This window comes from Boleophthalmus pectinirostris, unplaced genomic scaffold, assembly GCF_026225935.1.
Source record: "Boleophthalmus pectinirostris isolate CB_2022bp ecotype Guang Dong unplaced genomic scaffold, ASM2622593v1 HiC_scaffold_20, whole genome shotgun sequence".
In the NCBI taxonomy this organism is placed as follows: Eukaryota; Metazoa; Chordata; class Actinopteri; order Gobiiformes; family Gobiidae; genus Boleophthalmus; species Boleophthalmus pectinirostris.
This window is the reverse complement of record NW_026571153.1, coordinates 4043810-4059781: the sequence shown is the minus strand read 5'-3', so window position 1 is coordinate 4059781 and position 15972 is coordinate 4043810. Positions and strand designations below refer to the sequence as shown.

Below are 15972 nucleotides of genomic sequence, written 5' to 3'. Positions count from 1 at the left end.
AGCCGGATTACAGAACGTCGTCGCTCGAAAGCCGCAATTTAAATAACTCCGTCTCATAGTTTATGTTCGCCGATCGTTTCTTAAAGGTTATAATTCCAGTCGGTCGAGATGTTTCCGTTGGTTGTTGTTTTAAGGAACTGGATCTGAGGCCCGGCACTTGACTCGCTCCTTTCATTCGTAATCACCGTCGCATCGATGGAGCACAAAAGCTTACGTCCGTCTATTTACAAAACTCGCATCTCGTCCGTGTAAACAGGCATTTCGCTCACAGTGGATTTGTTGTTCCGTTTACGGCGACCTGTACAGTCTTGCTCTTATCTGATCGGGGCGACGGCGCTGAGTGGCTCTCTTGTTTTACCGGCTCCGTGAGTCATGGGAATCAAAACCAACCGCGAAATAATGAAAACTATTCTTCAGAAAGAAAGAGGGAGGAGAGAAAGAAAGAAAGAGAGAGAGTGTGGAATCAGAATCAGGTCAACGGCTGCTACGGAAATGTCAAAATATCAACATATCGTACCGTTTAATGTCATGATACTGTATCGATTTATCGGTGTTTTTTTGGTTTATTTTACTAAATGTTTTTGTTACAGAGCTACAGTTTTGTTGTTTGTTTACACCAGGAGTGTCAAACTCAAATTCACAAAAGGTCAAAATTAAAAACTGGGACTAAGTCGTGGGCGAAACTACATATTTATCAAAACATTTCAACAACATCTGCATATTTTCTCTTCTTTCGAGATGTGTAATGTTAAACCTTTTCTTAATAAAATAAATGTTTAATAATAGTTTTGCTTAAACACTGAATCCAGAACAAGCAGAATATAAAATAATAACAGAAATTTCTCGCAGACCAAATACAATTATATCACAGGCCAAATTTAGCCCCCGGGCCTGAGTTTGACATGTCGGGTTTAGTGGAAGGAAACTTGTTTATGGGACACTTTTGGCATTTTCACTGTTTTGACGATTAAAATGTTTGTGTTTCATATGGATTTTGCACAAGAAGCGGTTTAACAAAGACTTTTAGTATCACAGCCATGATTAAGCCGTTATTTTTATTGAACCGTATTGAATCGTTTTTGAAATATATCGTAATATATCATGTCACAGTATTTCCCAGACTTTTTTTTCTGGGGACTCATATTTTAAAAGTCACAAGCGTTCGCGACCCAAGTCAATAGACATTATTCATAAATCACAAAATAAAGGTGTGTTTGAGCATTATTGGACATTAATGAGGATATTTTATTGTTGATTGTGTCTCTCTGAATGATTAGTATGAGTTTTAAACAATAAAAAACAGTCGTTGAAGCAGCAATAAAAGGATCCATAAGCGCCTATTTGGACATGTGTAGAATGTAGAACATTTATGTTTCTTTTCAACATTCAATTGAACCAGCAATACTGGAGTAAAACAGTCTGTAGAACTCGATATTGCAGACCTACATGCGACGAAAATCTCTTGCGACCCACTCTTTGGGAAACAATGGTTTAATGTGATGATACAGGATCCATATCGTGGGCTGCTGCATCGATATATCGCCAAGACTATTTTTTGGTTTATTTTACAAAATTATTTTGTTACAGCTACAGTTTTGTTGCTTGTTTAGAGGAAGGAAACTTGTATATGCAACACATATGACATTTTCACTGTTTTGATTATTAAAATGTTTGTGTTTCATATGAACTTTGCATAAGAAATGGTTTAACAAAGACTTTTAGTGAAATCATATGAGTTAAGTACTAACTAAAACTAAAGATGTCTAATGTCTAAAAATGTTTATTAAAAAAGGGAGAAAAAAAAGAAGGAAGAGAGAGAGGGAGAAAAGGAATTTAAATTATAAACTGGCCAAAATGTCAGTGTAAGGGGCCTAGCAGTGCACAAACACAAACTAAATTTGTGTTGGTGTGAAAAAACAACATTTTTGTTGTTTTGCATTTGTTGTGAGTGTTGCTCTGTTTTTGTGTTTTGTTTTTATGTTGATTATTGTATTTGGTTAAATCTTATATTCTGCTGTCTTTAATAAATAAATAAAGACTTTTAGTATCATGATTTAGCCTTTATTTTTACTGAACCATATCAAATAATATTTGAAATATATCGTATTATACTGTATCGAATCGAAAGCTCACTGTATCGAGGTAAGTATCGTGGTCTATGTATCGTGATATGCATTGTATAGTGGTTTATGTATCGAGGTATGTATCATATCATGGTCTATGTATCGAGGTATGTATATATACAAACACAAACACACACCCAAAAGATCTGGAAAATTTTATTGGACTTTATTTCACCCATACAAAATAAAACAAATGCTAAAATTTTACATTACAGTGTCAAAGGTGACTGTTTAGGCGGGAACATTTCATCTTCTGGCGTCGGGGGGGCCCCACTGGACACGTTTAAAACAATCTAAAAAAAACGAGGGGGGAACTTATGACGAGCGAGGGACAGAGGAGAGTGACAACGGAAGGTTTAAAAACAAAGGCCTGGTCCGTTTATCGCAGTACGTTTAAGCCGCTGGGAACGAGATCGTGAAAGAAAAAAAGAAAAAAAAAAACACGGTTGTAAACAGGGCTGGATAAAAACGAGAATAAAACGAGAAGCTTAAAGCGGCCGTGAGGACAAGTCGCAACGAGGAAATGACAAAGTTACAGTAGAATAAAAGAAACGAAGCCGGGATTAACTCGTAAACGCAGGATCACAAAAGCAAATCTTCGAAATCAATGGTTGGTTTGAATGGTTTGAAAATACGCAATAAAACTGAAGAAATTGGGCAAAAAAATGAAATGAAAAGGTCAAAACAAGTGTACGATCTTCCAATTTTGATTTGCAATTTTCAATTTGTTTACGACTTGAGGTTTGCTTCGTAAAGTGACAGTTTGAGACTTTATTTTTGGACCCGATTTCGTTGTTTTTGATTCAATGATTGTGTTTTTCACTGTTAAATTTTATACGATTTAAGAAATTTGCTTTGTAAATTGGAATTTGCTTTTGCGTTTTGTAATTTTTTTTTTGTTTTAATTTGAGATTTTTTGTTACGTTATTATTTTCTCTGCTTGTTATATGTACAATAAACTAAAAGAAACGAAGCTGGGATCATCTTGTAAACGCAAAATTACAAAAGCAAATCTTGGAAATCCATGGATAAATTTGAAAATATGCATTAAAACTGAATAAATTAAGCAAAAAAAATTAACTGAATGCACAATTTTGGTTTTCGTAGGACTGTACAGCACTGAAACTTTGGAAACAAATCGAATCACAGTGCACAAAACTGCAAACTACGGTTAACTCTTTAAATAAAACATGCATGTATAAAAGGTCAAAACAACTGTACAATTTCCCAATTTTGATTTGCAATTTTCAATTTGTTTATGGCGTGAGGTTTTGCTGCCAAGAGTGACAATTTGCAACTTTATTTTTGGACCAAATTTCATTGTTTTTTCACGAATGATTCAAGTATGTGTTGTTTACTGTTAAATTTCTTACAATTTAAGAAATAATTGGAATTTGCTTTTGTGTTTTGTCATTTTTCTTCTTTTAATTTCAGATTTTTTTTTACATTCTTATTTTCTTTATCACAAAAGCAAGCCCTCGAAATCTATGGTTAAATTTGAAAATATGCATTAAAATTGAAGAAATTGTGCAAAAAGAAAAGCACTGAACAACTGTACAATTTTGCTTTTCGTAGGACTGTACGGCACTGAAACTTTGGAAACAAATCGAATCACAGTGCACAAAACTGCAAACTGAAACGTGTGCGTATTAAAAGGTCAAAACAAGAGTACAATCTTTAAATTTTGATTTGCAATTTTCAATTTATTTACGGCTTGAGGTTTTGCTTCGTAAAGTGACAATTTGCGACTTTATTTTTGGACCCGATTTCGTTGTTTTTTCACGAATTATCACGAATTACTGTTAAATTTCTTACAATTTACGAAATGATCAGAATTTGCTTTTGCGTTTTGTCAATTTTTTTCTATTAACTTCAGATTTTTTACGTTCTTAATTTCTCCGCTCATTATCTTTACAGTAGACTAAAAGAAACAAAGCCGGATCAAAGCAAGTCTTAGAAATCTATGGTTCAATTTGAAAATATGCATTAAAACTGAGGAAATTGGGGGGAAAAAAAAGAACTGAACGTACAAATTTGCTTTTCGTAGCTGAAACTTTTGTATCACAGTGCACAAAACTGCAAACTACGGTGAACTCTTTAAATAAAACGTGGTCAAAACAAGTGTACAATCTTCCAATTTTGATTTACAATTTCCAATTTGTTTACGGCTTGAGGTTTTGCTTCCAAGCGTGACGACAATTTGGTTTATTTTGGGACCCGATTTCGTTGAATGTGTTTTTTACTGTTAAATCTCTTACAATTTACGAAATAATTGGAATTTGCTTTTGCGTTTTGTCATTTTTCTTGTTTTAATTTCTGATCTTTTACGTTATGAAGTTCTCCCGTCGTTATCTTTACTCTACGTTTTGCGCTTTGCTGATGTGACTTGTCCTTTAAGGGCCACCGTCCAACCTAAATCTCGCAGACGGCTCCGGTCAGACGCTTCGTTGACAAAGCCGGAAAGCGCAGGGGACACTTTAGAGGGAGCGCAACCTCGGCCGTTTGAGCAACACGCGGCGATACGATGTCTATAACCATACAGATCCGAGGACTACAAAATAAAAAAGTGCCAAAAAAAGCCAAAAAAAAAAAGAAAATTTAAGCCACGTCTATTTCGTCTGGGGGCCAAAAACAATGACCAGTTGCTCGGTAGTCAGAGTAGCTAAAAAACACCGCTTGGATTCTCCTCCACGATAAAATAAAAGCCGTTAAAAATTAAAACACAGAAAGTACAGCCAGATCGGGGTCTTCTCGGCGTGGTAATACGTGTAAAGTTTTTTTGTTTTGTTTTTTTCCCCCTCCTCTGCTGGACCGAATCCAAAAAAACGGAGACTGCGTGTGTAGCGTTTTGCGGCGGAGCTAGGAGTCGTAGTCTTCGTCGTCGTCGTCGGCAGCGTGCGGGGCGGGGGGCAGCGGGGGCGGCTCGTGGAACGTCGGGGGACGGGGCGGGTAGTGGACGGGATACTCCGGCCCCACGGTGTGGACCATCCCCGCTTCGTGAGGGCTGGGGCACAGGAGGGACAGAGGGACACGTCACGGCAGGAATTTACACAAAACCATTTTAATTTTACAGTGCTCATGAAACAGGTGAGAAGAGTTATTCCACTAAAACATTGGTAAAATCATTGTGTTTTTGTGATGAAGTTTATAGATTTACTTTGTATTTTACAGATTTGTCGTATGTAGAAGTAATTCCATAACTGTTACCAGCAACCACGATGTAAATGTAAAGGCCAAAACAAAACTGCACAATGGATCTTTTTTTACAACGGCTGGAAGTGCCGCGCTTTAGGTTTAGGTAAACTTACGGTTAATGGTTTTCTGTGGGAAAATGTGTGTATAAATGTGTGTTGTATTTTCCAGCAGCTTCATAAATCTGCCCCATCACCAAATCTTCAACCAACAAGGTCCACAAAGGATAAACATTCTAACAATAAGAATTTATCCACAACTATCAAGGGAAGAAAGGCGAAAACGTAAAGGCGAACAACGACGACGCTTTAGTGACACACTGAACAAAACTAACGTTATGATCATGAATAAAACAGAAGTAACTTGTTCACTCAGACTGATTCTACAATCAAAATTAAAAATCGATTTCATGATGTTGATATTAATATAGACGGAGAGATTTGTGCAGTTTGAATGTGAGACATCTCTAGGATCATAACGTTCATTTTGTTCAGTGTGTCACTAATGCATCGTCGTCGTTCGTCTTTAAGTTTTTGTCTTTCTTCATTTGATAGTTGTGGATAAATTCTTCATGTTAGAATATTTATCCTTTGTGGAGCTTGTTGGTTGAAGATTTGGTGATGGGGCAGATTTATGAAGCTGCTGGAGAAAACACGAGACATTTGCACACACATTTTGCCACAGAAAACCATTAACCAGAAGTTCCACTGTGATTCAGGAAGGTCTATAGTTATGATAAGACCAGGGCCATATGGCTAAAAAAAAAAAAAAGTCTGGTCTTTCAGTCAAACAAAGCTACAGTTTCATTCTTATCATATTCTATTATTTAAGAAACTAAACTGCTTTCAATTACATTTACATACAAATGTAATTTAATTTTCCAACCTAGAATTGGGATCCATATGAACCTTTGTCTGGTCTGAGGAGTTATGTTATTAAACAGATTATTTGTGCAAAGTAATAGTGAAATAGCTTAGGACATATCTGGGATTCTTTTAAAGGGCTTGTCCAAGTACAGAATACTGCAAACTGTATTTAGACTAACCAGCTACTAATTAACCACTATTAATGATTGTCACATTAAACCGACCTCTCGACACAGTTAAGTCCAGGAGAGTTGTACCTGTGAAACCTGGCAGCCGGCTGCTGGTTTGTGCTGGACTGAGATCCGTCCTCCTCGTCTGCGTCCGTCTCACTGTCCTCAGACTCGTCCTGTGGGACATATGATAAAGTTAAACACACAGAGACGCTCGTGTCCAGCTCCACGCCGGCGCCGCGAGCGAGACGGACCCACCTCCTGCTCGGACTCTGTGCCCGATAACTTCTTGTCTTTGCCTTTGGCTCCGGCTCCTCCGTTCTTGCGCCCAGTGCCGGGTTTTCGACCCCTGGCAACAAAGAATAAAAATACGTCTTTGTTTTATGTACTTTCTGTTCTACATAGAGTTGATTTTTTTTGTTTAATAATTTACAAATACAGGTGTGGGGACAGTGTGAATGTTATCTTTGTGTTGTGTTTGTCTTTTGTTTTTGTTCTTTCTTTCTTTTCTGTAAATGCTATTTTTGTTAATATATTTAGAAGTCCCACACAAACCAGATGTTAGATCTTATAAATAAATAAAAAGATTACAAATAAAATTCAAAAGATATTACACTCATCAATTAGACTTTACTTTTGTTTTTCTTTTTTTTTTGGAATTTGAGCCAGTTTGTCTCTGAACAGAAAAGTAAAGTCTGTTTTAACTGTAGCATGAACCAGTGTAAGAAAACCACGAGTGCATTTGTGGTTTCATACAATAAAATATGCGCAGTCATGTTCCAGTGCTTAAATCAATCTGCACGTAGACGAAAAGAATGAGGTGTAAAGAGAAACTGTAGTAGAGTCATTTGTCCAGCAAACAGCGCTGTGCCCATTACTGACACGCTGCAACACCTTCATTACCCCGTTTACAACTTTGGCTTCAGTTTTAGACAAAAGAAACAACCAGTTCCTCCGTTTTCAGTACAGATTGAATGTGGACTGGCTGAACACATTACGTAGCTCTTTTGGGTGTTTTACTTTTATGTTTCATTGTTGCTGCTGCCGAAAATTTAATTTCAGTCAGACTCTGAGAGATTGTTGTTGCATTTTTTTTGTCCTATATTTTAGCTAAACAAATGACAATATATTCCCCTCTTCTGACTGTTGGTGAGGATCAAATTTGTCAAAAATAGGGACACCTGGTATAGATATTCTACCTGTGCGGTGACAGGGTGGGTGGGGGTTTGGATTTGGGTTGTTTTTAATTTTATTTATTTATTTATTTTTGTTTGTTTGTTTTTTTTTTTTGTCTTGTTGTTTTTTTTTTATTGTTTTTTTTTTTTCTCTCTTCCATCTATTATAATTTGTGCCATTTAACAAGTGGATCTGTTCTGGTGGGGAACTTGCAATTTGGACTTATTTTTTTTCCAGCTCTGCATAAACTGACATTTGTGAATTTGTTACCTGCCAGTCAAAAAAATAAATAAAAAATAAAAATAGGGACACCTGGGATATTTTTTGTATAAAACTGGGACAAATCACTGGCTTTGGATAAATTTGCTGGGACAGGGGACTCACTCTAATCTAAAACCTCTTCAGGCAAGTTTTTGATGAAGAAACAACATCATAACATTGTGGAAAACTTTAAAAAAAAAACAAAAAAAAAACAAAAAAAAAAAAAAAAAACAATAAGGTTACCACCCTTTTTCACTGACAAAATTTCAAAACTTTTCCATGACTTTTTCATGACGTAAAGTGAATTTTCCATGACTTTACAGCGCAGTTTTTGGGTCAGATATATACTGTAAAGATACGTAATAGTTTTATTAACTTTTGCTACGACCCCTTAATAGTCGACCAAGAGTTTCTTTAGTCGACTTCTGTCTTAATGCATTTTAAGTTTAAGTTTAGCAAATCATATTTCACTCTTCTCTCCAGGGTTCCCACTCTTTATCACTGACAACATTTCAAAACTTTTCCATGACTTTTTCATGACCTAAAGTGAATTTTCCATGACTTTACGGCACCTACATGTGTGCAGAACTGATCAGACTTTTAGAGCCAAATATGAAATGTTAACTCTTTCCACTCACCTTATGGTTTGGGATTATAGTTTAACTTTCAAAATCCTGTCAGTGTTTGTCGTCATTACTGTCATTATTGTCGTTTCTCTTAAACAAAAGGCGCAGACGTTCTCAAATAATCATAATAGTCTCATGAGAACTTGTGAAAGAGATAATAAAATTCCATGACTTTTCCAAAACTTTCTTTGAATTTACAAAACTATGACTTTTCTAGGATTTCCAAGACCAAAGATACACAGATGGGGTGTGCAAAAATATTGAAATATCGATATATCGTATCGTTTAATGTGATGATACAGTATCGATATCGTGGGCTGCTGTATTGATATATCGTCAAGAGTATTTTTTTAGTTTATTTTACCAAATTATTTTGTTACAGTGCAACAGCTTTTACAGTTTTGTTGCTTGTTTTGAAGAAGAAAACTCATTTATGCGACACATTTGACATATTCACTGTTTTCATGATTAAAATGTTTGTGTTTCTTATGAACTTTGAACAAGAAGTGGTTAAAAAAGACTTAGTATCACAGACATGATTTAGACATTATTTTTTATTGAACCATATTGAATTGATTTGAAATATATCATACTGAACCGAAAGCTCACTGTATCGAGATATGTATCGTATCGTGGCCTATGTGTCGAGGTATGTATCGTATCGGTAACTTCTGAATGATACTCAGCCCTATACATGGATATAAACATTTTTGTTTTATCCCCTCTTAAATGAATCTGGAATAAATGCTTGTTTGCAATAATTTATCACGTGATACATTAAAGCACAGGTGTCAAACATGCGGCCCGGGGGCCAGATCCGACCCTCCAAGACCTTTAATCTGGTCCTCGGCTGATTTTCTACTAAAATATTTTAATTATATTTTCTATTAAAATATTGTTATTTTTCTGTGGTGTTTATCACAGCAGCGTCTCCAGCGTCTCTGTACGTGGCCCCTCCCACCAGAGCAGCACAAATGAAGACTTATCTCTTTCCAAACGCTCTTAAAGGACGATCGTTCATCAATTAAAGATTTCTGTAATAGATTTGTGTTTCTCTGCACAAATATTTGAACTTATTGTTATTTTTTGGGGTTTATATGACATGAGTTTTCTGATCCGGACACTTTGGGATCAAAGTCGGTTGGACATGACCCCCGGACCAAAATGAGTTTGACACTCCTGCATTAAAGGGTCCTCATCTCTGGTACAAGAAAACTAAATAAACCCACCTTTTTGAATCCAGTGTGTACGTCCGTGTGAGTTTTTGTGTGTTTTTTTGTGTGTTTGTGTGTACCTCTTCGGGACCCTGTCGGCCCCTCCCTCCGTGTGGTTGTCCTCTCCTTCCCCCTGCATGTCCGGCACTGTGGCCACCAGGTCTTTGAGGAAATCAAACTGCTGCTCCAGCTCGATGCACTGCTTCCTGCGCACAGCGTTTCAACACCACACACTTCAGAACATGCGCGCACGCTTTCAGACAGACGCTTTGTACAGCAAACGACGCGGTTAGTTAAGAGTTAAGGGATGTGGAACGACGATAAAAACATGCTAAAAGTGAGAAGTATCAGCAAATTTACAATACTGAATGTGTAGTCTAACGAAAATGAATCGAAAAGCTGGGAAAAAAAGCAAATTCAACATAAAATTTGCAGTGTAATCTTTTAAAAAAAACGACATTTCTGCAATTTTGTGGATGTGGTTTTAAAAAAAAAAGTCAATTCACATCTTTTGCAACACGAACTTCATTTCCAGGCCTGTTTTAATTACTCAATTTATGCTTTATTGACTGAATATTGCCGAAATATTGTCAGCGGTTGTGGTCACACGCTCGCACACTTTTGTTTTATTTTTCATTAATACTTTTGGTGTAGTACTTGAGGTAACAATAACAACTGCAATAGTAATGAAAAGTTGTTGTTGTAGTAGGTTAGAATAGTAGTTGTAGTAGCTGCAGTAGCTGTAGTAGCAGTAGTATTAGTAGTAGCAGCAGCAACAGCAGTAGTAGTAGCAGTAGTAGTAGCAGCGGCAGTAGTGGTAGTAGTAGTAGTAGTAGTAGCAGTAGCAGTAGCACTAGTAGTAGCAGTAGTGGTAGTAGTAGTAGTAATAGTAGTAGTATTAATAGTAGTAATAGTAGTAGCAGCAGTAGCAGCAGTAGCAGCAGTAGCAGCAGTAGCAGCAGTAGCAGTCGTAGTGATACTTCTGGTGTAGTAGTTGAGGCAATATTAACAACTGCAGTAGAAAAAACAAATAGTCGCAGTAGTTGTAGTAGGCGAGAGGAGGAGTAGTAGCAGCAGTAGCAGCAATAGTGGTAGTATTAGTAGTATTAATAGTATTAGTAATAGCAGTAGTAGTAGTAGTAATAATAGCATTAATAGTAGTAGTGTTAGTAGTAGCAGTAGTAGTAGTAGTAGTAGTAGTAGTAGTAGTAGTAGTAGTAGCAGTAGTAGCAGCAACAGTAGTAGTAGTAGTAGCAGTAGTAGCAGTAGTAGCAGCAACAGTAGTAGTATTATTATTAATAGTATTAGTATTTGTAGTAGTATTTGTTGTAGTATTAGTAGTATTAGTAGTAGTAGTAGTAGCAGTAGCACTTCTGGTGTAGTAGTTGAGGCAATAGTAACAACTGCAGTAGTATTGAAAAAACAAGTCGTAGCAGTAGTTGTAGTAGGCTAGAATAGTAGTAATAGTAGTAGTAGTAGTAGCAGTAGTACTAGCAGTAGTAGTAGTAATAATAGCATTAATAGTAGTAGTGTTAGTAGTAGCAGCAGTAGTAGTAGTAGTAGTAGTAGTAGCAGTAGTAGCAGTAGTAGCAGCAACAGTAGTAGTAGTAGTAGTAGTAGTAGTAGTAGTAGCAGTAGTAGCAGTAGTAGCAGCAACAGTAGTAGTAGTAGTAGCAGTAGTAGTAGCAGTAGTAGCAGCAACAGTGGTAGTATTATTATTAATAGTTTTAGTATTTGTAGTAGTATTTGTTGTAGTAGTAGTAGTATTAGTAGTATTAGTAGTAGCAGTAGTAGCAGCAACAACAGTGGTAGTAGTAGTGGTAGTAGTAGTGGTAGTAGTAGTAGTAGTAGTAGCAGTAGTAGTAGCAGCAGTAGTAGTGGTAGTAGTAGTAGTAGTAGTAGTAGTAGTAGCAGTAGCACTTCTGGTGTAGTAGTTGAGGCAATAGTAACAACTGCAGTAGTATTGAAAAAACAAGTAGTAGCAGTAGTTGTAGTAGGCTAGAATAGTAGTAATAGTAGTAGTAGTAGTAGCAGTAGTACTAGCAGTAGTAGTAGTAGTAGAAGTTGTCAGTAAATTGCCTCACAAATTCTACCCAAAAAAAAAAGAAAAAAAAAAGAAGAAAAAAAGAAAAGCGCGAGTCTTACAGATGAGACGTGGTCATGGTTTTGGCGTTCCTGGACTGGGTGACGTGACACGCTTTTGTGAGCAGCGACTCCAGGAAAAGCTCCAGAGCCCTCGCTGAAACGACGGCGGTTAAAGAAAACTCTGGGCAGAACAGCAGAACGGCACAATGTCCACAGAATATTTCGTAAATTAAAAAAGGAAAAAAAAAACAGAAGCACGTGAAGGATACAAATGATAACAGGTACGGCCGCCGCCACTTTGCCTATTTCCTCGTCCGTCTGCATAATCTTCTTAATCCGCGCCTGAAACAACAACGATAAAATTCATTCAGATTTTGATTTAGTGAGATCATTTTCAACACAGCAACAGTTTAAAGTCTTTGAAATAACGACAGACTTCTTTATTTCTGCAGATTAAACTCAACAACCATTAAAAACATCTGCTGGAAGTTGATAAAACTCATTAAATTGCTGGAATTAATATAGGGTGACCAGATTTTCAAACTAAAAAACTGGGACGTCCTCGGTTTTTTGGTGGTTGGTAATAATAAAATTGTAAAACGAGTGCGTAATTAAGGAAAATTGTTACACAGAGTCCGTTCATTACGAAAATTTGAGTCAGTATAGTCACATTTTCTTTGTGTTTTGGTTGTTTTTAAGCAGATTTTCTGAATTTTACCTAAACAAATTACAATTTATGTCTCTTTTTACTGTTGGCAGTGATCAGATTGGTCAAAAATTAGAGACGTCTGAGATATTTTTTGTATAAAATTGTGACAAATCTCTGGTTTTGTATAAATCTGGTGCGACAGGGGACACAGGACTCAAAACTGGGACTGTCCCGAGTAAACAAGGACGTCTGGTCACTCTATATTAGAATCATATTCCATTGGCTTGGTTGGCATATTTGTCCATTTCAAACATTGAAATTGCAATTTACATAAAATCTTGACTTTTCATTCATGCCTATAGGTGTACGTGAGAAATTAATAGCCTTTTGCTTATGGTAAAATAAGGTAGGCAGAACAAATTTTCATAATCAAAAACTGGGACACCCTCGGTTTTTGAGAGTTGGTAATAATAAAATTGTGAAACGAGCTTGTAATTAAGGAAAATTATTATGCAGAGACCATTCATGATGAAAACGTGAATCAGTATAGTCGCTTTTTCTTTGTGTTTTGGTCATTTTTAAGCAGCTTTTCTGTATTTCACCTAAACAAATGACAATTTATGCCTCTCTTTACTGTTGGCTGGGATCAAGATTGGTCAAAAACCAGGGATATTTCTTGTATAAAACTTGAACAAATCAGTGGTTTTGTTTAAATCTACTGGGACAGTCGACACAGGCTCAAAACTGAGACTGTACCGGGTAAATATAAACATCTGGTCACTCTAGGACGATACTGTGTGTCTTCTTTGGAACCTCGGGTGACCAGATTTTCAAAATAAAAAAACTAGGACATCCCTGGTTTGAGTTGGTATAATAATAAAAAAAATGTTCTGCATTCGGCACTAACATGAGTCAGTATAGTCACATTTTCTTTGTATTTTGATCATTTTTAAGCAGCTTTTCTGTATTTTACCTAAACAAATGACAATTTATGAGTCTTTTTTACTGTAGGCAGGGATCAAACTGGTCAAAAACAGGGACATTTCGTGTATAAAACTGAGACAAATCACTGGTTTTGTTTAAATCTGCTGGGACAGGGGACACAGGGCTCAAAACTTTGCTAAAAGACTAAAAAAATAAATAAAAAACTCTTCACAGATCTAGACAGAAATAGGGACGTCTGTTCATCCTACACAGGTCTCAAATTGGTCAAAAATAGAGACACCTGGGACATTTTCTTGCACAAAACTGGGACAAATCAGTGGTTTTGTTTAAATCTGCAGGGACAGGGGACACAGGGCTCAAAACTGGGACTGTCCCGGGAAAATAACGACAACTGGTCACTCTAAAACTGTCCTGTGTGTCTTCCTTGGAGTTTAGGGTGACAAGATTTTCAAAATAAAACCCTGGGACATCCCTGGTTTGGGGTGGTTAAATAAAATTTGTGAAGCGAGTGTATAATTAAGGAAAATTGTTCTGCATTCGGCACTAACATGAGTCAGTATAGTCACATTTTCTTTGTGTTTTGGTCGTTTTTAAGCAGCTTTTCTGTATTTTACCAAAACGAATGACAATTTATGAGTGTTTTTACTGTTGGCAGGGATCAAATTGGTCAAAAACAGGGTCATTTCTTATATAAAGCTGGGACAAATCACTGGTTTTGTTTAAATCCGCTGGGACAGGGGACACAAGGATCAAAACTGGGACTGTCCCGGGTAAATAACGATGTCTGGTCACTCTAAAACTGTCCAGTGTGTCTTTCTTGGAGCTTAGGGTGACCAGATTTTCTTCTTAATACTTGAAGAATATGTTTTTATAAAATTCTATGTGAAAAATGAAAAGAAATTTGACTTCCAGAACCAGAGCTGACACTGAAGTGAGTTTCATTATACTGCTAAAAGACTAAAAAATAAATAAAAAACCTCTTCACAGATCTAGACAGAAATAGGGACGTCTGTTCATCCTACACAGATCTCAAATTGGTCAAAAATAGAGACACCTGGGACATTTCTTGCACAAAACTGAGACAAATCAGTGGTTTTGTTTAAATCTGCAGGGACAGGGGACACAGGGCTCAAAACTGGGACTGTCCCGGGAAAATAACGACAACTGGTCACTCTAAAACTGTCCTGTGTGTCTTCCTTGGAGTTTAGGGTGACAAGATTTTCAAAATAAAACCCTGGGACATCCCTGGTTTGGGTTGGTTAAAAAAAAAACTGTTAAGTTAAGGAAAATTGTTCTGCATTCGGCACTAACATGAGTCAGTATAGTCACATTTTCTTTGTGTTTTGGTCGTTTTTAAGCAGCTTTTCTGTATTTTACCTAAACAAATGACAATTTATGAGTCTTTTTACTGTTGGCAGGTATAAAATTGGTTAAAAACAGGGACATTTCTTGTGTAAAACTGAGACAAATCTGCTAGGACAGGGGACACGGGGCTCAAAACTGCTTTTTTTAAAAATTCTACGTGAAAAATGAATAGAATTTTTACTTCCAGAACCAGAGCTGACACTGATGTGAGTTTCATTATACTGCTAAAAGACTAAAAAATAAATAAAAAACCTCTTCACAGATCTAGACAGAAATAGGGACATCTGTTCATCCTACACAGATCTCAAATTGGTCAAAAATAGAGACACCTGGGACATTTTCTTGCACAAAACTGGGACAAATCAGTGGTTTTGTTTAATCTGCAGGGACAGGGGACACAGGGCTCAAAACTGGGTAAAATAGGAACATCTGCTCACCCTAAAAACCGCTGTAATTATTAGTTTGAGTTAGCACGTTGCTAAAAACAACACTGGTCCGGCTGCTCGGTTTGCAGCTCCCGGCGGACACACACGCACCAGAAGCCACGGGAGAGTTGCTTTAAGTTTATATTTCATGCACAAACGCGTTCAGACACACAAAACAAGCGCACGTCATAAAATCGGTGTAATTTGTTTAGGTTTGCATGCACCGCGGCTAGAGAAGTTAGCTCTGAGTTGCACGTCTTAGCATTAGCCCAGTTAGCACCGGTTCATCGGGTTTACACTTACCGGGGGGAACCTGGCGTTGTATTTCTTCTTTTTGCTGGGCATAGCTACGTGACCGGCGCGGGGGGAATAAAATAAAATAGTTAAACGTGTCGAGAGTTGTTTTTTTGGTGTGTAGTTGGAGCCCCGTCCGCCCCGCTGCAGACGCCGGAGAACAGTTAGCAGTTAGCAGTTAGCAGTTAGCTCCTCCCGCTGCAGCCGAGCGCCGCCTCCGAGTCCACCGAGTCCGACGACACCGGGTCCACACGCCCCCGAGTCATCAGTGTGGAGGAGTGTCCCCTGTCCCAGCGGATTGAAACAAAAATACAGATTTGTGCAAAAAAAAAAAAAAAAAAAAAAAAAGTCTCTATTTTTGACCAATTTTAGACCTGACCTGAATGACCAGACGTAATATTTCAGATTTTTTTCTGTGTTTTAAAGGTGTTTTTTTTTTTTTTTTTTTTTTTTTTTCATTTCAAAGTCAGCTCTGGTTCTGGAAGTAAAATTTCCATTCATTTTTCACATATAATAAATAAAAAAAAAAAAAAAAAGCAGATTTTTCAAATATTAAGAAGAAAATCTGGTCACCCTAAACT

General features: G+C 37.0%; 1 protein-coding gene across 1 annotated transcript; it reads right to left on the bottom strand.

The window, feature by feature from the left end:
- Positions 1 to 2263: 2263 nt before the first annotated feature.
- drap1 (DR1-associated protein 1 (negative cofactor 2 alpha)) lies at positions 2264 to 15605 on the bottom strand. Its single transcript, XM_055156541.1, has 7 exons — positions 15401 to 15605; positions 11983 to 12055; positions 11774 to 11867; positions 9709 to 9834; positions 6610 to 6700; positions 6439 to 6527; positions 2264 to 5127 (listed from the first exon to the last, which is right to left on the bottom strand). Exons 1-7 carry the CDS (start codon positions 15440 to 15442, stop codon positions 4983 to 4985), a joined length of 660 nt encoding a protein of 219 aa, XP_055012516.1. The 5' UTR covers positions 15443 to 15605; the 3' UTR covers positions 2264 to 4982.
- Positions 15606 to 15972: the final 367 nt, after the last annotated feature.